The sequence below is a fragment of the Parasteatoda tepidariorum genome, chromosome 7 (genome assembly GCF_043381705.1).
Source record: "Parasteatoda tepidariorum isolate YZ-2023 chromosome 7, CAS_Ptep_4.0, whole genome shotgun sequence".
Classification (NCBI taxonomy): domain Eukaryota; kingdom Metazoa; phylum Arthropoda; class Arachnida; order Araneae; family Theridiidae; genus Parasteatoda; species Parasteatoda tepidariorum.
This window is the reverse complement of record NC_092210.1, coordinates 23,770,982-23,796,110: the sequence shown is the minus strand read 5'-3', so window position 1 is coordinate 23,796,110 and position 25,129 is coordinate 23,770,982. Positions and strand designations below refer to the sequence as shown.

The window sequence follows — 25,129 nt, the reverse complement described above, 5'->3', positions numbered from 1 at the left end:
ATATATACCATCAAAGCAAATCTGAAAATACGAAAGTTTCGAGTGGGAAAAATATTTAAAATTTCTTGATGTTCCTAATTATACTTGGATAAGCTAAGAGTGCACCACTGCAAGGATGAAAGTATATCTTAGGTCAGAACCCCAAGGATAGTTGGCAGCGACACTTGATTTAGACATAGATTTGAAAGGAAGGAAATTTTTACTGTATCCCTGTACCCTTGGTACTGGTTAGTGACAGACCACGGGATTTTCAATTCCATAGATTTGACGAGAACGTATCTCGCATATACTTGGCAGATCTTACAAGAGGATCGAACCCCCGACTCCTCCAGACCAGAGTTCAATTTTCTAACTACTGGAGGCTACCCCGCCCCATTATATTATCTTAGTGACTATACTTAAAATTTTAATATCGAATAGGAATGAAATTTACCATTTTCGATGAAGTTATTATTAGTTCTCCTTTCTGATAACTATATTAATCTTGTGTACTAATTAAATTGATATAAGATTCACGGTAAAAATTTTAATTTAATTCCGGATTTTAGGGATTTTAAATATGACTATAATTTATATATTTTATATGCAAATATAATTAAAATAAATAACCTATATTTTATTTGAAAATATTATCAAATTTAACTCATAAATATTCAATAGAAGCTTTGCTTTCAAAGAAGCATAATTATGCACACAAAAAGTAAATTTTCCGTAAATTGTAAGAGAAACAAAGATTTTTACAAAAAATCCAATTACCTTATCATTTAAATTAAAAATTAATGAAAAGTTTTTTAAAATATTTTAGCCTGTTTGTACATTTTGCACGTTAAACTAAATGTCATTTATTTATTTTTTAAAAAAAAATCCAATGACACGCTAAAAAAAATATCCTAAAGTTTAAGGCTTTATATGTGTTTAAATGTTCCAGATCCATGAGTATAAGAATCCAGTTTCAGGTTTGAAATCAATAACAAAACAACTTTTAAACAAACTTGAAAAACTCATGTAAAACATGATTTCCCACACTTAAAAATATTTACATAAAAACATCCAACGGGATCGATAAGGAGACGCTAGAAAACTGAAACATATGCTTTTTTTTTAAGTGTTTCAGCCACAAAATGCATTTATGCTTAATCAGAAATGGAACTGTGATTTTGGTTTGGTATTAAATTCACAATTACAAAACATTAGCACATTTAAGCATCTATTAAGGTGGGTTAGAGTTGAAAGTTCTCTTACTCGCCATCATCAATGAAATATTCGATCAACAATAAACACTTTATTTTTTCCACTAAACATGGGTTGGAATCGCTAGTTCTCTTATTCACCATCGTCAATAAAATATTCGATCAACAATAAACGGTTTCTTTTTTTCACAAAACATGGGTTGGAATCGCTTGTTCTCTTATTCGCCATCGTCAATAAAGTATTCGATCAACAATAAACAGTTTCTTTTTTCATTAAACATAGGTTGGAATCGCAAGTTCCCTTATTCGCCATCGTCAATAAAATATTCGATCAACAATAAACAGTTTCTTTTTTTCACTAAACATGGGTTGGAATCGCTTGTTCCATTATTCGCCATCGTCAATAAAATATTCGATCAGCAATAAACAGTTTCTTTTTTTCACTAAACATGGGTTGGAATCGCTTGTTCTCTTATTCGCCATGGTCAATAAAATTTTCGACCATTAATAAATAAATTCTTTCTTCATTAAGCATTGGTTGGAATCGCAAGTTCTCTTATTCTCCATCGTCAATATATGTGACATCAATAAATAATATATTTTTTTATTAAATGTAGGTTGGAGTTGCAAGTTCTCTTATTCAACATCGCCAATAAAATATTTGACCATTAATAAACAATTTTTTTCTTTATTACTCGAAGGTTGTAGTCGAAAGTTCCATTACTTTCGCTCGTCATTAAAATATCAGACATCAATAACTAATTACTTTTTTTCATTAAACGTAGGTTGGAGTGGCAAGTTCTCTTCTTCGTCATCGTCTGCTTGATCAAGAGAAACATCCCTGCGACCGTAACTTTGTCGTCCTTTGCATTGAAGCTACAAGTCAAGATGATTTTCGGAAACGAAGGAGGCGTACTCTGAGGGGCTTAGATGAAGGAGATGAAATATTATCACCTCACGCTTATGAAAAACTATTGAGAAGATTAGTTAAATCCTAAGTTAACATCTTTTATAGAACAATAAAGTTTTGCTCATCGACAGAAGTATGTCTCGATGTGTGATAAGTTCCATTTTATTAAAATTTTATTCCTTGCAAATTTATTTCTAATAAAAAATTTAAATTTTAAAATTTTATTATTTTAAAAATTTTGATAGCTGTTAAAATATTTTACTTTAAATTAAGTATGCAAGTCCTTCTAAGCAATAGGTTAAATATATCTATGCGATAGGTTAAACCTTAACTTGATATATGCTAAGTTTAATAGACTGGAACTGTATGTGTGTGGCATTTTATTGCTGCAAATTGTTTTCTATTAACAAAATTGAGTTAAAAAATTATTAATATTTTTTAAGTTTTTAACATTTTGATGGGTGTTAAAAATATTATATTTTGTTTCATATTAATAAATCAATATTAATTACATTAATACATCGTCACATCAATGTTGTTTACAATAATATATCGATCTCTTATCAACAAAAATTAATCATGTTGTGAGAAAAGTTTCAGTTTGGTAAATAAAACGAATTTATTAACATTTTGTTTCTTCAAATTTGTTTCTAATAGCAAAAGAAATGTAAAAATACTAATGTTTCCACAATTTTTAACATTTTGATAAATGTTCAAAAAATATAACGTTTTTAATATTTTTTCTACAAATCATAAAAAATTTACATGCATTTGAGTATATTATTTAATTAAAACCGTGATATTTTTAATGTAAAATGTTATTTAAGTAAGTAAGTATTTATTTTTTAATTTTATCTCCTACGGTTACATATCTTGGCTTTGTTTTCTTTTAAATTTCTCTAATAAAAGTTGTTTTGAAATTTCTTTCAATTTTTTTTTAATTTGATTTTACTGAAATTAAATTTTTTAGGCATATTTTTAGGAAATATCAGAATTTAGTTTGATTAATTAAGAAATGACTTTAATAATAAAAAACACAATTCCATTATCCAAAAGAACTTTGTTAAATGTAAGAAGAAAGGCATTTTATTAATCTGACAAACTTTACAATTTTGTAAAAAAGTTAGTGAATGAACGAAGGATTCTTATTCGATTCAATTTTTTTACAAACATTTATACCACGATTTTCAATGTTTTTACTTTATAAATTCTTTTTACAAAAACAGAGAATTCTTCTGATAAAAATAAAGAGTATTTAAAAACATTTATAAATTCCATATTGTCTTCTATTATGCTAATTATATTATAAAAAAAAAAAGAAAAAAAAATTATTCGAAGCAAACTTGATGCCAATCCTACATCATTTTTTTTGTCATTTATGCTAGACTTTTTTTTTCTTTTTCTTTTTGCAAATTTCAATCGTTGTTTTCTTTTGAATTTCTCACGTAAAGGTTGTTTTTAAATTTCTTTCAATTTTTTTTAAGTTTGTTTTTTACTGAAATAAATTTTTTAAGTATATTTTAAAGAAATATCAGAATTTAGTTTGATCAATTAAAAATATATCAATATAAAAAATGTAGTCAAAACAATAGTCAATATTAAAAAGAAGTTTTGAAATTTTATAAATGTTTGATATTCTGGTTTTTAAGGAGTTTAAAACTTTATGAAGTTTTTAAATTTCTTAAAACCAAATTGTACAGAGGGATTTTTTTAATTTAGTAAAATATTTATCACTTTTTTTAAATTCATCTTTATTTATTTGAAACGTTTTTAATGTCCAATTGATAACATTCATTTGTAATGTTAATATCATTGCCATCTTTTATACTTTTATATAAATACCTAAATGCCAATTTATTTTTTTATTTAATGTAGCTCTTTAATTTTAACGTAAAACATAGTGAAAAATTTTAATTGTTAATTATTGTTTCGTGGTTTGATATTGCCAAAAATCTATTTGACATGCCTTTTTTACTAATTTTCAATATTTATTTTTAATATTTTCTTCTAAAGATCTTGCTTCATTTATGTGAAAAGTTTTTAATTACCAATTTGTATCATTCATTTGTAATATGAGGTATTGACGTCATTTCTACTCTTATATAAATGCCTAAATGCCAATTTATTTTTGATTTAATGTAACTTTTTAATTTTAACGTAAAACATAGTGAAAAATAATTAATTAAATATTTTTTGGTTTGATATAGACGAAAAGTATTCAAGATGCTTGTTATTGATTTTTAATACTTATCGCAATAATATAAACTACTGATTTCTAATTAAAAGTAATGGGCAATTATTTATAAGTTGAAGTTCATAAGTTGTTATTAGTTGATGTTTATAATGTTTATAAGTTGATATTTATATATACACTTTTGTAATTCACCGGTTTTTTAAACCACTATTTGTAATTATATTTGCAAGCATCCAACGTTTGTATTATAGATTAGAAGATCATAAAAATTACTAGTAAAAATAAGGAACCAAATCTTCTAAACAATCCTTACATATTTAGATAGTTAACACCAAATACCAAAGTTAGCTTTCCGCAAAATTGTCTTTATGCTTACCGTGGCAATACAAAGCAGAGAGGATTTGTCGTGAAAAAAATGCATGTGTATGTAAGCTACGCTATAGAAGTAATTAGTTTATATCAACAAGTGACAGAAGAATTGGAATCGTTTGATGAATCAAAGAAAGGTCCCCAATTAATTCGATGTAAGCTTGAAGCTAATGAAAAAAATTTAAATGCTTTTAAGCATTACATCTCATACAAAAACGACTTGCACCTTGAGAAGAAGAATACCTTTGAAATCACGCGTTTGGGACTAATCACTCGATTGTGCATGTTGTGCACGCTTGTGTGACATGTTAGCGTTGCAGCTATTTTAGCTTGGTTTATTATCACGCTGAATAAATTTTCTGATCAAATTTTAATTGGATAGCTGCAACTGACGTCACGCTTGTGAGTCGAATCTGATTATCTGCTGTATTGCGGCATAAACAAATGTCACGATTTACCCACGCATGACGTCACTTGCAGGTATCGAATTTGCAAATTTTTGAATGAGGTTCAGAACGAAATGCATTTTTCGTACCAAATATTTGATTACATTATCATAATCAAAAAATTAACTCACAGCTTTATTGGTATTAAGCGTGTCCCATTCTTAGTGAAATATCTTCAAATTGTAATTGCAATTTTTAATCAGTTCTTTCACCATCTACGTACACTCATTTACTTCATAATCCCTGATGTTGATGAATAATTCGTTTACTTTTGATGATTATTTCATCATTATGATTCTTCATCTTTTATTCTTAACTTCCTTTATGCATACGATATTTTTCACTTTATTGGGCTTTATTCTGATATTATGAAAATATTGTGACTCATAATCTTTTATGAATTAAATTTTCCAAAACCTTATTTATATGAATGTATAATAAGAGAAAAATGTTATTTATAAATGAACTTCGTGAAAATTATTTATATTTGAACAAATGAAATTAGAAAAGGACCTTAACATTTGAAAACATAGCCGAGTTTGCAACAAAAAAAATGGACTTTTTGCGAAGTTATGCAAACAGCTAAGATTTTAGGAATGGAAATGGCAAAAATTTATCTCCGGATTGACTTATTTTAGTTAAAATATTCTGGTGTCCCATGACTCTCTCCGCTGCTCTGATCCCAGCTTTATTTGACTCTTTTGGTTGGGAAGTTGGACCACCCCTTCCCTACAGTCCAGACCTTGCAGGCATTGATTTTAATCCTTCCCGATATTTCAAACATCATATTAGCGGCAATCACTACAACGATGACGAATGCGTGAAAACGGCCGTGACCCGTTGGTTAACTGGGCAGGCGGCAAGTTTGTATGAAGACGTTATTCTAAATCTAGTTGTAAGGTATAATAAGTGTTTAAAAAGAACTTAGTAACTATGCTGGGAAAAAAAGATATGTAAAATCTGAAAATAAATTTGCTTCTTAAAAATTTTCTTCCATTTGTTTTTTTTTTTTTTTCGAAATTGCACCTTATTTAAAAAAAACAACCCTCGTACTATCATTGGAAAAATATAAAATTAAAAAGAATTCAAAAAAAAATTTTAAAAAAAGCTAGCAACTTTAAGGCATAATATTAAAACAAAACAAACATTAAAACATTCCCTTTTCTAGATTTTCTTAAAATTTAGCCATATCAATTGTACTAATATTAATGTTAATGTATGAATGAAAAGATAAATTTTAAACTAATATACGATTTAATTTTGTTCAAATTTGTTATTCAGCCAATTGGATAACAACAAATGATTTCCACAATGTGCAGCTGAATACTTAAACCATACTTAATTAGACAAAGGATTAATTTAAATTACTTTATTTTTATTTCCCCCTGGTCATCAACATCCGGGTTCTACCTGTCATACAAAATTTTATATATTGTTGTACGTTAATACAGAAACCACTTTGTATTATTGTAGTGTTTTTTGTATCATTTTTTACTGTGTGTAATAGAATGTGTGGTCTTAGAATGTAAGGATTTTCGATACGTAATGTACTCTGTTTTTTGGATGTTTTAGAATCCTATTGATCCTAAGCAATAAAATGATTTTACCCTATATTTTTCTTCTCTTTTATTTAATGAAGTAAAGTTAAAAAAAAGCCTAGAACGTTTTCCTATTAAAAATATTTATTTAAAAAAGGAAAATATTTGTTAAATATTTTTTAAAAAGTCATTAATTAAAAACAAATAAATATGTTAATTGCTCTGCAATCTATTCATACAGAGCTACAGCAAGTAGTATTATATTTAAGAGTACTGTTGTTATAAGTAATGAGTAGTATGCACAATATTTAACGTCGACAAATATATTTTATAGACTTCGCAATCTATTTAAAATGTATATATACACAGTCCAGTCACATTAATGTGACCACCCCCTATATTCGACGTCAACGTGAAATAACCTATCACAGAAGGCAGGTGGCAGCATATTACAGTAGAGTGCATGTAAAGGATGTCCTAGGGCATCGGAAAGCATTTCAAGCGTTGGCGTAATGCAAAAACGTAGCGATTTATCCGACGTCCAAAAGGGTATGATTATTGGCTTTCGGGCCAAGTGTGGAAGCATTTCGGAAACGGCCAATTTTGTGAACTGTTTTCGTACCACCGTGTTGAAAGTATACCGTGCATGGTAAAATGGCACTATCCAAAATCAGCGGCGTGCCACATGCGGTGCACCACGGGCTATAGATGGCAGAGGCGAAGGAAAGCTACGGAGNCCTTGTAATTTTGAACCCAATCCGGAAGACAAGGGAACTCCTGGATCGAGTATTGGGAGAAATTTGCTTTCGTGGAGGACTTTTTGATGATGCTAACCAGCATTTGCGTTACACGGAGAGGAAAACTACTCACGGTTAGCTCGACGGCAAGGGGATTCTAACCCATGATCCGTCTACCACTAATGATATTTTAAGTCAGCACTGTGGTCAGTGCGAGCCGGGAGCAGAATTTGTATCGACCAGCTACGGCAGGGAATCGAACCTGGGTTATTTCCTTGGGATGTAAACACTTCGACTCTTAGGGATGCGCTAGCCAACTGGAAAATTCTTAAATATTTTCTAATTCCATTCTTTATTTTTCAGGCTTATTATAATCAGACCATGTACTTTTAGGATAATTAGGAAGTGTGCAAAGAATTACTCAATGAAGCAAAACTTGTTTAACCTAATCGAAATATTGCGAAATATACAGCTAAACCCGTGCGATAACAAATCACCTCTGACATTTGAATGATGAAAAAAATAATACTTTGTATGATTGATAATATATTAGACCCTTAGTATTAATGTATTCTCACCGATTTTGAAATAACATCACGAAATAATAATTTAATCTTTAACTATTAAATTATAAAACTAAAAATCGTTAAAAGTAAAAACTCTGCAGCAGTTAAAATCCTTTTAATAGTTTAAACTTTACGCCTTCTGATCCTTAACGAAACCTTCAAATTCAAAAACAAAACTCACGTTTAAATACTAGCCATTTAATCACCGTGACAAGGAATACAAACGGAATCTTTTTTTTTTCTTTATTGCTTATTTATCGAAAAGATGAGGAAAGGAAGAAAAAAAATAATAAGATCCGGGCGACGCATCTCAAACCACAAGAATAGATTGAGAGCGACAGTTAGCTTTGTCTCAAATGATGCAGAAACAAAAGGGCAACCGCCCCAGACATTTCGAGGTTAAACATGGGATCATGCACGTCATTTAATACTCTCTGTCTCAATCTGACGCTCTTTTGATTAAGTAATCTGCAAAAGGGGCTGTGCTTACAACAGAATATTCGCCACTGGTCTGTAATTAGGACTCCCTACCCTCTTAGATACTGTGTACCTGCCTGGAGGAAGTATTGGGGACCGATTAGAAATTTCAAATGGTAAAATTGACTCTTGGTTTTTGTTATAAACAAAAATAACACCTATTTATTTTTTAAAGCTTTATCCCCCGGATTAAAAAAAAGCCAAACTTTGAACGCCTTTAAGTCTTCGACGCAGAGTTTTGATTAAACGTATTTTTTTATACTTTTTTCATTATTTTGTATTGATTTAGGTCAAAATAAGTGAAAAATATATTATGAAGTATTTTAATCGTTTTTGGCTATGAAATTCAGCATGATACTCCGGTCTTTTTTTGCTCTTAAGGTAAAATATTCCAAACACGGCTCACTTCCAAACAGTAATTTTTTTTTTTAAGTTATACACGTCTGAAGTTATTTAAATCTAAGAGAAACAGTAATTCATCATTGAAATTTTTTTGCAAAATCAATTATTGATCAATTTTTAAATATAAATGAAGAAAAATATCAAACTACCTTTTTTTCGGATTTTATATTTTAGTTGTTGTTGTTATAGTTCATTTACGTCGCAGTAGAGCTGCACAATGGCTATTGGCGACTGTCTGGGAAACATCCCTGAGGATGATCCGAAGACATGCCATCACAATTTTGATCCTCTGCAGAAGGGATGGCACCCCCGCTTCGGTAGCCCGACGACCTGCACGCGAAGTCGAGCACTTTACGGTAGAACAGTTTAACGAGGACCAATACCGCTCACCCTCGGTCCCTATGCAGACTGATCCAAGTGGTCACCCACCCGCACACTGACAGCAGTCAGTGATGCTTGACTTCGGTGATCTGCTGGAAACCGTGTCTTAGCGATCAGTCCACTGCGGGACTTTATATTTTAGCATAAATATAATAATCAAACAGGATTTTTAGTAACTATTAGACAGCTTACTGACCCCAGCTATTAATGCTTGACTCCGGTGTTCTACTGGGAATCATATCTTCACGATCAATCCTCTGCGGGATAGAAGAACGCTTTAGAGAATGCGCAATTTTTTCTGCGTTAAAACTCTTAGGATAAATTGAGACTAAAGTCTGCGATAAAAAAGTTCTCAGGTTCATGAACCAGAAAGTAGTATCTCAATATTTGGCACACAAGAGTATAATTAATGCAGAACTTTAATATTTGAGGAGAAAATTATTTTCTTCTCTTTATTTTAATATAAAATCTTTTACTAAATCAATAAAACTCAAATTAATAAATAGATCAAATAAATGAACTACAGTTGACGTTTTACTCCATTAACTGCTGGAATCTCAATTTTTCTAGCCTTCACACAATGGGTTTTTTGAAAGCCTGCATATCACAAAACTTCCTGTAGTGAAATATAGGGCTGATCGTTAAGACATGATTCCCAACAGATTACCGAAGTTCAGCATCACTGGCTGCGGTCAGTGTGCGGGTGGGTGACCACTTGGATCAGTCAGGGTAGGGACTGAGGGTGTGCGGTATGGGTCCTCGTTAAACTGTTCTACTGTAAAGTTCTCGACTTCGCGTGCAGGTCGTCGGGTTACCGAAGCGTGGGTGCCATCCCCTCTGCAGAGGATCAAAATTGTGATGGCACGTCTTCCTCCTCAGGATCATCCTCAGAAATGTTTCCCAAACCGTCGCCAATAGCCCATTGTGCAGCTCTAGTGAGAAGTAAATTAACAACAACAGCCAACCCATCGGGAGCGTAATATAGCTCGACGATACAGCTCGTTGTACCTCCAATCAAATACAAACTTGATAAACCCTCCGTAGCCGAAAAGCATTCTCCTTTCAACAAGCACTCTGAAACTTGGAGAAAACGGATTCGAAACCAAGTTAATCGTGGGTGTATCTTTGTGTTGTTTTTCTCTAATTTGTGCTATCTGTTTTCAATTTGACAACGACTGATTAAACTTTTCATGTATTTACCACCCACACAAGCCTGCATACTTATATATGTGTAACAGTAAATAATTTTACAAATTTATGGAACCTCCCTGACCGAGTGGTCTGTAGCGTGGAGGCAGCGGGTTCGAATCCAGTTATAACTCTGGATGTATCCTTGTGGCTGTCTCTTTCTCTGAATGGTACTATCTGTGTATATCTGTCTTCTACTTCACTTAAAGACACGGTTTCCAGTGCATCACTGGCTGCTGTCAGTAAGCGGGTGGGTGACACTTTGATCAGCCTGCGTAGGGACCGGGCGGGCACAGCATCGCAGTCGTCGAATACCAAAGCAGGACAGTCATCCCCTCTGCAGAGGATCAAAGTCTGCAGAGGATGGTATGTGTTTGAATCATCCTCAGGGATGCCTCCCAAACCATCGCTAATAGCCCATTGTGCAGCTCTAGTGCAACGTAAATAAAGTACTCTCTGAATCGTACTTTCTGTCTTTCTACTTGACAAAGGCTTATAAGTCGTATTATTGAGCACACAAGACTGCATATATGTGTACTAATAAATAAATAAATATACCTACTGATTTACGTGCTTATTTATCAAATTCATTTAGCAAAAATATCGAAAAATCTTTGCCTCCATGCAATCATATTACACGATCATAAACCTACTTTTATGTTGACTACATTAATTATGTTGAAACATTTCTGATATTTATTAAAACTAGAAACGTAGAATTGTAGAAAAAATTTTGACATTTTTCTATTATTTATGTTGAAGCATTTATACTCGGTGTGCCTCTTTCATCTAATGTTATTATGAAAACCAGAGGAAGATAGTTAATGTAACTTTTTGGAGCTCATCTGAAAACTTCATCGAGCGTGACGTAAATAAAGTACTACTACTACTATTCAAATAGAAGAAATCAAATTGTTAGACGACAAGTATATCCAAATATAAGATTAATTAAATTCAAGAAAAAGGTAAGAATTTATTGTGATAATTGTTTTATTAAATTGCTTTAACTGTAATAGAGAGTTATTTGTTCAAATTTTATACTGTGTCCAGTTTTCCGAAAAATAACTTGCGCTTAGGAAAAGCAATCAAATGTATTATACAGACATTTCTTCATTTTTATAGCAGTTGTTACTGTTTAGAAAAGTTTAATTGTTCAAATTTAACACTATGTTTGGTTTTCCAAAAAATATCTTGCATTTAGGAAAAATAATCAAATACATGGCACAGACATTTATTCATTTTCATAGCAGTTATTACTGTTTAATAAACAGTAATAACTGCTATAACTCATAATTTGCTTTAACTCATAGTTTGTTTTACATAATTTCAAAACGATATTTTACCATTTTACTTTGCAATCCATATTTCACAAAAATATTCTCTCAAAAATAAATTTTGCTAACCATCAAGAAAAATGATTATGGACAATTTTTATGCGGATAATTCAAGTCTAGTTTCAATTTTTATTGAAACTTAAAATAAAAGATTACTTTTTGTTTCAAATTGCATCTTGTAAACAAGTTAAATTTCTAAAAAAAAGTAATTATGTGAAGTTTTCAAAACTGAGATTTTCAAAATTAAAATTCTTTAAAACATTTGAAAACTAAGATTTTTTACTTATTAGTCAAACTATGGAAATCTTGAATTTAAAAAATATATATTCAAACAATTTCTATATTTCTCTAAAATTCACACTTTAGCATGGCTTTTAAAGATTTGAAGAAATTTTGTGGAATTTTTCTAATCAGTACATTTTTTCCTTCTTATATAACATTTGGAAAACTGGTAGAAAGGAGTTTAAAAACAACATTTTACCAGTTGGTTTGTCAAGGGGTATATGTTTTCATAATATGCTGCAGATATAGAAAATAAAGCATTACATTATAGCTCAAAATCAGTTGGTTTGTTAAGGGGTATATGTTTTCATAATATGCTGTTGATATAGAAATTAAAGCATTACATTATAGCTCAAAATTAGTTGGTTTGTCAAGGGGTACATGTTTTCATAATATACTGTTGATATAGAAATTAAAGCATTACATTATAGCTCAAAATATTATAGTTATGAATACTAATGTTCAATGACAACTGCAATTATACAATTCCCATTTCTTTGAGGAAAGAAAAGAATCATTTTTATTTTTAATTTGTTTAGTTAATAATCAGTTATCGTTGAGCATTTAGCATAATAAATAATTAATTATAAATAAGTCTGTCGTCATAGTCATTTTCTTATTACTTTTATGCATTATATTCTAAAATTATTACAAAGGTGTGTAGAAAATAATGTACAAGAAGTTCCATGAAATAAAATTTAATAAAATTACGATTCAATTATTAGTTTGAGAATTATCAACTGTTAAACTTGTAGCAAGCAAAGAAATGTTAGCTGATCTACTGTAAGAATTTATTAACTGTTAAACTTATAGCAAAAAAAAAGAAGTGTTGACTGATCTACTGAAACGACTACTGGCGATCACAGCTTTTATTTAATATTTAAAAATAATTTCATTTGTTTTCATTCAAAATTAGTTTTTATTTTATTTTATTTTGATTTGGTTATTCTAACTGTAACTTAATCTTTATTTATATTTCTTATATGTAGACATGTCCTTATGAGTATTTCCTCAGTGTACTTATGACTTGTATTTCATTTGAATTGAATTTTCATCTTTATTTGAATTTTGAATTACATTTTCTTATTTAGTTTATCCATTATGGGGCCTCGAAGCACAGTGTTTTTGATTTAACCACTGACTACAGAAAGTCTCCAATGTTTTATCAGAGTATCCCCTGATGAAGTACCGCTTTCGCGAACATACATATCTTTAGAATTTCGTCTTCGCTTGTTTTTGGCTCCTAACTTTACATTTAAATTGGAAAGACTTTAGTCATGCATCCTGTATGGCACCCTTTGCTAATTTTGGACTTAAAATCAGTCATGATTGTTTAGCAGAACATCAAACCAACATCGCCGTTCTTCCAACAAGTCAATGTCAATTCTGCAGAGCAGGTAAAATGAATGCTGAACACTTACTATCCTACTCAGGATTCGATAAAAAAAAATCTCAAAGTAATGGCGCTATTCTCAGGTTATATTCTGATACTAGAAGCATAATGAATTCTCATCAGGACTTGCGTATCTCCATTTGTCTGACACCTTTTACTGTAGCTCACTTTTATTTTGTTGTCCTTAATTTTCACTGTTCTCGTTTATTGTTCAAGTATTTCAATTGTTGTGCATTCTTATTGTTCATGTATTCGTATTACTCATATTCTCGCTCTAGTATATGTTGCCTGTAATATATGGATTCATTTTTCGAATTTTCATTTATCTAAAAATAATTCAATGCAAAAAATATTTTCAGTACATATTTATCTTTTTTTATTCTTTTTTTAATTCTCCTTGCCAGTCGAAAAAATTTCGAATTTTAGGTATACAATTTTCAACATTTTAAAAAATGTGATTTTACATGGCAAAATACAAAATGTGAGAGAAATCAGTCGAAATTTAAAATATGATTTTTCTTTTTTTGTATTTGTCACATGTAAAAATCTATCCACTGTTAGTGGTCATTTCAGTTTAACGAACACTGGTTAACAAGAAAGCGAAAGATTGCAACAATCCAATTATTTAGAATAACATTATGGATTGCATACATCAAATAAAACATTAATTTAATCACTTATCGAAATCCCAAGACTTTAATTTCTCTCATTATCGGAGTTTCATCATCATTGTACAGTGGACAACCAATGAGCCGTGTGACCTTTTAATAGGAGAATTTTATTTTTTACTTTCTTTTAAAAAAAATCTGCTTGGGTGGCGCAAGGCCTCGGTATAGGCCCGCAGGCCTTTTGAAGCCTGACGTGAGAAAATTATAGGTCTCAGCAAACGGTCTGTCGGTCGAACCATTTCCAGTACGCTTAAAGAATTTTTTCGTTTCTTTTTCGTTTTCACTGATTTTAACATATCACGAAGAAGGGGAAGCAGATAAAAAAAAAATAGGGGGCGAGTCCACAACGCCTAGCACTCTTTAGGTAGTGGGGTTACTGATTCGAATTAAGGAAGGATTTAGCTTTTTCCTTTTATTAACTGTTATATATATTTGCGTCTGAATTTCTAAGATCGTTTTAGCTATTTAATTGGCGCCATTTATGAATGTATTCTTATTTACTTAAGCAAATTCAAGGGTATTTAAAATCAAAGGGTTTTGGAGATAGATGTTTTTTTTTGCCAATTCGAAATTAGATTTTTTTTCCTTCGTGTTTTTGAAAATATCCGTTGCTGTTCTCTAGCCTTCTTGAACGATTTCAAAATACGCTTTTCTGCTTTTTAATTTTTTATTTTTAAAAAAAACCTTCACGCAATTAATACAAAAAGTAATTTTTTGCCTTTTTTAAGTGCTATTTTACATTAATAAAATTAATTATATATCTGTAATGTTTTTCATAGCTGGTCTTTAAAAATCATTGCTGTTCTCTAGCCTTCTCGAACGATTTAAAAAAACGTTTTTCTATTTAATTTTTAATTTCTTAAAAAAAAACCTTCACGCAATAATACAAAAAGTACTTTTTTGTATTTTTTAAGTGCTATTTTACATTAATGAAATGAATTATAAATCAGTAATGTTTTTCATAGCTGGTCTTTAAAAATCATTGCTGTTCTCTAGCCTTCTCGAGCGATTTCAACGAAGTTTTTTCTATTTTTTTAATTTTTTAAAAAAAAAACCTTCACGCTATAATACAAAAAGTACTTTTTTGCATTTTTTAAGTGCTATTTTACATTAATAAAATGAATTATAAATCAGTAATGTTTTTCATAGCTGGCCTTTAAAAATCATTGCTGTTCTCTAGTCTTCCTGAACGATACAAAAAAAAAACGTTTTTCTACTTTTTAATTATTTTGAAGAAAAAAAAAACTTCAAGCAATTAACACAAAAAGTACTTTTTTGTATTTTTTAAGCGATATTTTACATTAATAAAATGAATTATATATCTATCTATCATGTTTTTTATAGCTGGTCTTTAAAAGTTTTTCATCTTGAGAAATATTTTTTATAACTATTTTAAGTTAGTTCATAATAGTTATTAATGAATGTAGTTATTAATGGTCATAACAGTTATGACCGATTGCAGTTATTCATGTACATAACTGTTATTAACAGCAACTTTAGTCAGTGCTTTCTATGCTGCTTACGGAAATTGAGCGAAATGTTAATCAAGAGTAAAGCCGCAGTCTTCCTAAAATTAAAAGCCTTTGTAATTTGATTTTTTTAACTTCAAAAAAGTTACTTTAAGAAAGAAATGCGTGAGCTCATAAATTGTATGGAAACATTATGAATTATTCATTCATTTTAATAATTTTCATCAGAATGAGAAAACCTCAGAAAAATTGAAATTTATTTTATAAAAATTCATTCACTATTCTATATCTTTAAAATATTTATCCGCTTTAAGACCGAGATAAGTCTTTTCAGAATGATAGCAAATCTATAAGTTTTGCTTCGAATTTAATGCTCTGTGTCTATTTCTGTTCATTATTTTCCCTAGCAAAACTACTTTGTAAAACAGCCTAATATTTTTACCTAATAATCTGCTCACTGATTTTGACTTGCATAAAAGCTTTAATTTTTCTAATAATTTTGTTTTTAGATTTGTAACAGCCAAAAACTTTTAAAGTGAATCAATGATACATATTTTTAATATATATCATTTTTTAACTAATTTTATTATTTTCTAGTATACTTAATTTGTTTTTAAAAAAATGGTAACACAGAAATAGTGCATCTTAATAATATTATCACTTACTCCACGCACTTACCCAAATCAGGTAAATACTGGTAGCAACATCGAGTTTTAGAATTTTTTAGTTAGTTTTAGTGTTTTGATTTTATTTGATTGATTTATTTATTTTAAATTTTTACTGATTTTTAACTCATTTTATAATGTTTAACCTATTTTATATCATTGGTTGATTCCATTTCAAGAAAAAACGTTTTCAGAAATAGTGTTTTTTTATAATATAACCACTGGCTCAAGTCACTTACCCAAATCAGGTAAATGCAGGTCCCACAACTCCGAGTTTTGAGCTTTTTTTAGTTTGTTCTGATTTCTAGTCATAAATTTATTTATTTATTTTGTTTTGATGATTTTTACATCTAACTTAACTTATTACATCATTTGATTTTATAACAAATTGTGTTTAACTCAAATGCTCTAAGTACCGTCGAATAAGGATTGACAAATTTATAAAAATTTAGCTAAGGCTTCCAAAGCCCCAGCGCTAAAATATGTGCTGCACGGCCCGTTTACTAACTCTACGAGCGTAACGTTTCCAAAAAAAAAATATCACTAATATAAATAGTTAGGGTTCATCATGATTGCCATACTGTTAATTTTTGTTTATTTATTGATACGCAAATGTGAAGTTATTTGTTAAACATATTATGATAATTGTGAAAGCAAATAGAGTTACGTTCTTTTTACTTGATAAGTTTATTTTTATTGCAAGGAGAAATATCGATATTTATTCTAAACTTTTAATTATTGTATGCCTTTTCAATAACTTAGAACACATGAATTTGCTCACTATCAAAATATCCAAAAGTTTTGATCTAGGATATACGAGCATTTTAGTAAACTAGACTTGGTGTCAGGGGGGAATATAAATGAACTCGAAGATTCGGAAAAAAATGCCAAACTGAGTTTTGTATTATATCGAGCATAGGGATTTTTGTAGATCGTATATCTTTTTCTTGACACATAGTGTATTTCCCATTTTTTATGCTATATATGTGAAAATTATATAAAGATTCAATTATTTATCTTGTATCAAAATTCAGCACTTTTATCAGGGTGTCATTTCTGATCATTTAATACAATCATTTACAAAGTAAATTATACGAATTGAAATCGATACAAATGCGGAATATTTTATTTTTATTTACTTTTTTTAAACTAATATAGCAAATTAAAATTCATTATTTTGTTGCATTAAACATTTATTCTGTTAACACTGAGTTATTTTTAGGTTATTAATACATTCTCTAGCTATATTTACCAAGTCGAAAAAAATATATAATTTCAGCTTAATAACATTATTACTTAAAAAAATTGTGATCGCCACAAACATCCCTGAAAGCCCTTATATAGCAAGATGGAAAAGTGCAAAAACTGGTACGAAAGACATTTCATTTTAGCATTTTTTTCGAGAAAAATAAAACATCTGTAACTATCAAGATTTCTTTTATAATTTTAGTCTATATATGAAACTGCTTATTTTCCAAGGATAATGTATTAAATAGTTTTAAATAGTTTNTTAGCATTTTTTTCGAGAAAAATAAAACATCTGTAACTATCAAGATTTCTTTTATAATTTTAGTCTATATATGAAACTGCTTATTTTCCAAGGATAATGTATTAAATAGTTTTAAAAAGAATTAGTTAACTCCTCCCGGAAACGAGTTATAACCGAAATGGTTTTACTACCAGCCATTCCTCTTTTCCGTCTCGCTTTCACCCCTGGCCACAAGACGATCACAGGGTACACATTGACAAAATGGTTGTTGTCTAATTTTATTTTTGAAAAAAACAACTATATATTGTGTTTTCATCTTGGATATCCTTAACTGTTAATCCTGAACTGCTCGGTACACAATTTCGCAGACATATTTGAATGCAGATCAGACACATTCTGTGTAAATTCTTTTGATGACTGAATAGACATTGAACAGCCAATCGAGATCAATATTAACATTTTCGTATTGGTACAATGGTGTTTGAAGGAGACTGTAAGCTGCATCATACCTCCGTTTCGGATTCACAAGTTCATACATTAAATATGATTTGAAAGCTAGGCTCCCTTTTTTTCACTTTTACATGAATAGCGAATGAATGGTTTATATTGCGTGGAAGAAAGTCTACGATCTTGTGCAAGTCATTGGGTTCTTTGACAGTGAATCCTTTTATCCTTAACTGGTGATCAACACCCAGTTCTCGTTTTTGCATGAAAGGGGTTCGGAGAGCCATCATTTGCTCTTCGGTAGGGTTCAATTCTCTCAACCACTTTGGTACTTTTGTAAGGGACGGGCTTCATGCTGGCGTTTGCTAACGGAATCCTTTCGTTTTTCCGTTTGTGTGTAACGCTTAAGGTATTCCCGTCTGTGTTCTTTGGCTTTGGCATCGTTTTTTTTTTTTCTTGCCTCAACTCTAACATTTGGGATCGCGTCAATCAGTTTAGACCTTCTTTATTTGTGATATTCACCTGAATTAGTATAGAAAACGATTCAGTTTGAATTGTAGGTTAGAATTTCTGAGTCTTAATTAAAACAATAAAAACAAAAATAGCGTTCAAATGATGAAATTCTTTCTTTTTTTCACAACTCAAGAAGTATTTAAGGGATCTCTCTGGTCCCATATCTCAAAAATAAACTCACCAACTTAATGCATAACAAATTTAAAAGTGAAGAAAAGAATTCCATAAGCAAAAATATATCTAACTGATTTTTTTATTAAGCTATTAGAATGTTTTTTATTATTAAACATACCAAAATATATTTTTACTTGTAATTAGCGAGTCAGAAAAAAATATGTGAGAGCTACTCCGGTGTAAAAAAAAAAGAATTCCATAAGCAAAACTATATCTAACTGATTTTTATTAAACTATTAGAATGTTTATTATTATTAAAAATACCAAAATATATTTTTGCTTGTAATTAGTGAGTCAGAAAAAAATATGTGAAAGGTACTCAGGTGTAAAAAAAAAGAATTCCATAAGCAAAAATATATCTAACTGATTTTTTATTAAACTATTAGAATGTTTATTATTATTAAAAACACCAAAATATATTTTTACTTGTAATTAGAGAGTCAGAAAAAAATGTGTGAAAGGTACTCCTGTGTTCCATCTGCATCAAAGGGTTAAGTACATGCAAATCCAATGATTAGCTTAAAGTTCATTTAGGATTTTGTGAAAAGTACTTATACTTTTTTAATGAGACAGTATTTAAATAGTTAAACATTGAAAGGAATGTATTTTAGCTATCAACGGTCAGCTGCATTTAAATTTACGCAATTTCTATTAACTATTAGCTTGTACATTTTTAGAATAATTTTTTTTTTCAATTATAAAATGTGCATTAGTTAACATGTTGGAGAATTGATTTCGGCAAAAAAATGACACTAAATAATTTCAACAAAAACTTTAATAAAACACATATACTCAGAAAACAACATCTGTCAGACTTATAAGCAACAAACATATTTAATAATCAATTGTCTTAAGTAAAGAATTTTTAAAACGGTGCATAATGCAGCCTTTAATAAATTTTCGGTACAATGTAATACTATCAAAGAAATCAAATAAAACTTAGATTACAGTTTCTTGAAAAAATGACGTAAAAATATTTCATAACACAAATAAAAAATTAAAATGCAATTTTAGTTATTCATATTTAAATTGAAATTTTTTTTTAATTATTTAGGCAATGCTTAAAATAATTGTAAGTGTTTACTTAACAGTAAAAGTATCTGAGAGTTTTGAGTATTCTTTTCCAAAACTAATTCTAAATATATTCAGCGAATTAAATACTCATTTAATATGTTTTGGAGTTACTTCCACTTGCCGTAATTTACTTCCGTACTTGGATGTAAAAGTTTCAGAAGTAATCCTCTCTTTTAATGCTATTTAATTCTGCACTGTAAAAAAAAGCTGCTAAATTCAGGGAAAAACTGTCAGCTGATGTACCAGTATAAAACCGTTTATTTTACAGAAAAATACTAATATTTAAAAACGGACGCCTGTTTTTTAGCAGATGAGTATTTTTATATATATTCATATAATTTATATTTATATAATGTAATATAATTTATATTTATATAATTTGATATAGTTTATATTTATAAATTATTTACTAGGTCAGCATTGTGGGCGGCGAGAGAATTTGTACTGCTAGTCAGCGCTGGGATTCAAACCTGGGTCACTGTTAGGCGAGTGCTTTGAACCGAAGCTCGTTTTCTTTTATGAAGAAAGGTCTTAAACTGTCTTTATCTTAAAAGTCATATTGATATCATATTTAAGTGTAAAAATATTTAAAACTATCGTGATCTACTCTTACAAAATTGACTGGCAACTTAAATAGCCAGAACATTATATCTGAAGAAACATAATGGTCCGGTTTAGCATCATTTGATCCAGTTTAGCATCCTTTTAACAAAAAAGTCAATTCGTAGTCTTACTTATAAAATTTTCAAAACTATAAAGTAATTGCTGAAAAATAAAGGCAAATATAGAAAATAATCGTAAAATGATTTGAAAAAAGATAAAAGTTATGGTACGGTAAGCGATATTAGATGACAAAAGCTAGAATTTTAACTGACTGTTTTAATCCATTTATGATAAGGGTAAAAAACAAAAAAAAAACCATTTTGTAAAAAAAAAAAAAAAAATAGTTTCAAATCGTCAAATATACAGAGAACAGAAATTGTTTATATTTCTCGGATAACGGTTAAGAACAGAAAAAATCTGTATTTTTCTTTATCCAGTTTTTTTCCGTGAATGTTTTTCCCCTGCAGAATTTAGTTATTTTTTACTGTGGGATATTAAGGTTTCCTAATGAACTCGACAACGTTAAACCATATTTCTTTAACATATTTTTCTGTTTCAAAAGCAAAAAAAAAAAAAAAATCTACAAAAGGTTTATCATCAAAACATTCCGAAACCGAAAAACTTGAAAAAAGTATAAGGTTAAGGAGAGTGAAGACGTTTGGAAAACCACGGCATCAAAATTAAAGAACATTCCAATAGTAGACTTTAAAAGTTGTTTCTGAAATTTTTACATCCGTTTAAAGTAGTGAATTAAGGCAAATGGAGGCTACTTCGAAATACATAAATATATATTCATGTTTCCAGGAGTCCTAGAAACTGATTTCAAAGAAGGGTCAATTTTAAGCCTTCATTAAGCTTGTCTAATTTCGCCATATGATGGCCGCGAAATAAACGGAGGGATTGAGCTGGTGTTTGCCTTTACTGTTCAATAAAATGTGGCCTATCGAATCGTAAGATTAAAGCTATTTATAAGAAATATTCTAAGTAGAGTTTGCCTATACTTAAACATTAATAAGAACGAACATTAACCGAAGTTTAATAAGAAACGCTTTTTAGTTGCCCTTTTTCCATAAATAGTTCCGTTTTTCACCTTATATTTCTTGAATGGCTATTACCACGCAGCAAATGTTTTGGAATTATTATCAGATTAAACCATGGATAATCTTTTCACAAAGATAAGCAATACAAATTATGCATATGTTTGTAACTTTCTATTGTCTTTTGATGAGTAAAACTTAGTTTAATTTTAATTTCTAAAGCTTCTGAAGTGATGACTCTACAAATTGTTCATCAAGCAAGAAAATTCGGAATAGCTGAATGCATACAACAAAGCATCTAGGAAAAAAACCTCATAAGTATTCACTCCAAGTTTCTAGAATATTTTTTATCCTACAGCAATGCAAATATTATCAATGAATGCGAAGTGTCTTTTTTATTAGAATTTCTATGTTCGCGAACTGCGAAACTTTTTAAGTTTTCAATGTCCTCAAATTTTAAAGATTGTTTCATACGGAAGGAAATAGCTTAGCTGTTTCTCCTAAACTATGAATGCTACTTTTCTGAAAGCAATAGAATCAGGAAAAAAAGAACTATCATCTTCTTAAGTAACTAATCATTAATGAATTCTGAAATACCCAGACACCATTTGATAATAACTCAACTTATTTTAAACTTCAAGCAAGAAAAGTACGTTAACATGCCTATCCATACGTGCCTAAGGCGAAAAGGCCTTACATTAACATGCCTATCTCTGAACCCTGATGGTAAATTATTGATGGACGAATAATGAAATTCTTAGATCTAAGCAGTACCATTGAAAGTCACGTGAATAATAAATACTCAAATTTCCACAAAATTTTTGTATTATTTAATAAGCTCATATTTTTTTTCACTACGCTAGTTCGGCTTGCTTCCGAATTTAATTGGGAACACACTAAGATTGGCACAATAATTTCAAAAAACACATACTAGATCTCAAAACCTATCACAGACACCGACTGTAAGTATACCTGCGATCACATGTCTCGCATTGGACGTCGCAGCAATATTGAAACCTGCAATTGCAGTTTACCCTATGTGTTCTTCTAACAGCTTCGTAACCTCTCCCACAACATAAGAGCTCGCAACCGTCGACCCCCATCGACGAGTGATTGCAGTGTCTTCCTTGAGTACCCAGAGAGCCAGTTTTCTTGTCTGGCTCACAGTAACTTGGCGACTCTTCGGTGTAAACAATGTCCTCTTTAGTTGGAGGCTTGATAGTTTCGCCTTCCGGTATGAATCCTTGGCCATCGTTCCCTGGCATCACTTTTGCGGCCCCGTCGAAGCGTTCTTTCAGATAATTGCCAACTTCTCGGAATAGTGGTAATTTGCGCCAAGTTGATTTCACGGCACATGAACCAGACATTCCATGGCATTTATATACGAGCTTCATGTGCTTTTGCACTGCCTAAAAAATAGAAACGGATCAGGTTGCAATTATTCTCATCAATAAGTAAAAACTAACCTAAGATATTATTTCTAACTATATATAAATCTCTTATGATGGTGTCGCAGTTTTCTATAGTTATCGGTGCATTTTTATTGACTGGAAAATCACACGGTAGCATCCAGTTTTCCAACATTAATTTCTATGTTTTTTGGTTGCCATCAGCATAAAATTAATAAAATTCATAAAGCATTAATTTCCAGTACAATATTTTTGCATCCCAATTTTAAAGGTGGGTAATATTTGAGGGTGCCCCTTGATTCTTGCCAAGTTGTGATCGCGGTTGATCGCCAAGCTGGGCGATGTTGAAACCCAATCGTGATTCTGATTGGTTTAGATTTTAACGTTATTTTTAAATGTTCAAGTGTATATGTAATTTCAGAAGTCCGTTAATTCTACGTTGGATACCAACTGGTAAGGTTACTTTTGCTTCTGGGCAATAAGTTCGAAGGTATGTGGGCAGTCATAAAAAGGGACTTTGGAAAAAAATGTCACCGTCAGTGCGGTACCACAGACGCCATTTTCGATTCGTATTTCGCCGAATTCATGTGGCGATGGAGGTACACAGATTTTATTCATGATAAATTTAGACAGTATCTAACTGCTATCAGAAAACTCTGTGTGCCTAAATCTGAGGATATTCAAGCTTAATGAAGACGCGAGTTGCTTTTTTCCTTTTCTTTCTGTGCTTACTCCATTAATTTTTGTTTCGATTCAAAATGCATTTTATTGGGTTTATTAATTTTGCTTATATTGGGTTTATTAATTTTGCTTATATTGGGTTCATTTCAATTTTATAAAGCTTTGGCCGATGTTTTGTAGAAATTTTCCAATGTTTTATTGAAATATCATTATGTTTTGGCCACCATTCCAGCAGGAATGGTGCCCAAAACCGTGGTAACAGAAAACACGATGCTCCGCGCAAACAGGAATAGCACCAAACATAAGTCGCCAATTTCGGTAAGGGGCACCCTCAAGTATATTTTTACCTTTAAAGGTATATTTAACAGTACTATCTGCTTTTCTTATTTTACTCTCCTGTAATTAAGCTTTCGATTTTCATTGTTTTCTAAATTAAGAGTTAATTACTAAAACAGTTGTTTCTTTATTGTAACGTAATTTTATGATATTATTTTATTATGCTGCACTGAAAGATAAATTTATTTGAATCGATGTCTAACCTTATTATCTGTACTACAATCATTATTCTTTGGTGTAAATTACATTAATATTATATCATAAATTACCGTTTAAAACGTCCGTTAAATGATTTAAAACTTAACGATCAGCTTTATGCACAAATTGTATTTAATAAATCCCCTTGTTTGTTAAGCGAAAATATTATATTACGGCTGTGAACTCGTCGAAATTACAACAGTATGCCTTTAATTTTAAATGTTAATTATTTTTAAAAACTAATACTAGGCGAACTTTTTTTCATCAGCTAATAAATCTTAATAGAATCATAAAGGAAATAGATCTTTAATACTATTTATCAATCAAATTTGTTTCAAACAATTAATTTGAGCTCAGGGTATAGAGCACTCGCCTTCCAATGAGGCGAACCGGGTTCGAATCCCAGTCGATACGAATTCCGCATCCGTCTTGCATCGATTACAGTGCTGATGTGAAATATTCTCACTGGTAGACGGATCATGGGTTAGAGTCCCCTTGACGTCAGGCTAACCGTGGGAGGTTCTCGTGGTCTTTCTCTCCATGTAACACAAATGCGGGTTAGCTCCATCTAAAAGTCCTCCACGAAGGCAAATTTCTCCCAATACTCGATCTAGGAGTTCCTTTGTCTTCTGGATTGGGCTCAAAATTGCAAGGTTACGAACTTTAGCATTAGTAGTCGTAAACCCATAATATTAGGTCGGCTGTTCAACGACTGTTATATATATATAAACATTTACTTGAAGAAACAAATGTTGAACCGAAGAAGTGGGGAAAAAGGCGTAATCAACATATATCAACATACTATAGTACATATATTTTAAGTGAATAATTTCAACTTTCTTAGAAAAAAAAACTGTTTTATGCTTCGAAACAATAATAATTACGAAGTAATCAATGAGATTAGTGTGGGGCAGCGAGCATGGAGCTTAATCCCTTAGTCTAAAGTAAAAATTAAATATCAT

The 25,129-nt window shown here is 30.4% G+C and overlaps 2 protein-coding genes across 3 annotated transcripts in view; one reads left to right on the top strand and one right to left on the bottom strand.

Moving 5' to 3' along the window:
* The window catches only part of LOC107444016 (collagen alpha-1(XVIII) chain-like), a 118,711-nt gene extending 115,531 nt beyond the window's left edge, over positions 1-3,180 (top strand). Inside the window, exon 29 of the mRNA XM_071183185.1 lies at positions 1,976-3,180. Coding sequence (XP_071039286.1) covers positions 1,976-2,188 — 213 coding nt within the window. The 3' untranslated portion in view covers positions 2,189-3,180. The remainder of the gene's footprint in view (positions 1-1,975) is intronic.
* Positions 3,181-21,568: 18,388 nt separating this feature from the next.
* The window catches only part of LOC107438387 (Wnt oncogene analog 6), a 28,758-nt gene continuing 25,197 nt past the window's right edge, over positions 21,569-25,129 (bottom strand). For both annotated transcript variants that reach the window (XM_016050671.4, XM_016050670.4), the window contains exon 4: positions 21,569-22,952. In XM_016050671.4, the coding sequence (XP_015906157.1) occupies positions 22,491-22,952 (462 nt within the window). In that variant the 3' untranslated portion in view covers positions 21,569-22,490. The remainder of the gene's footprint in view (positions 22,953-25,129) is intronic.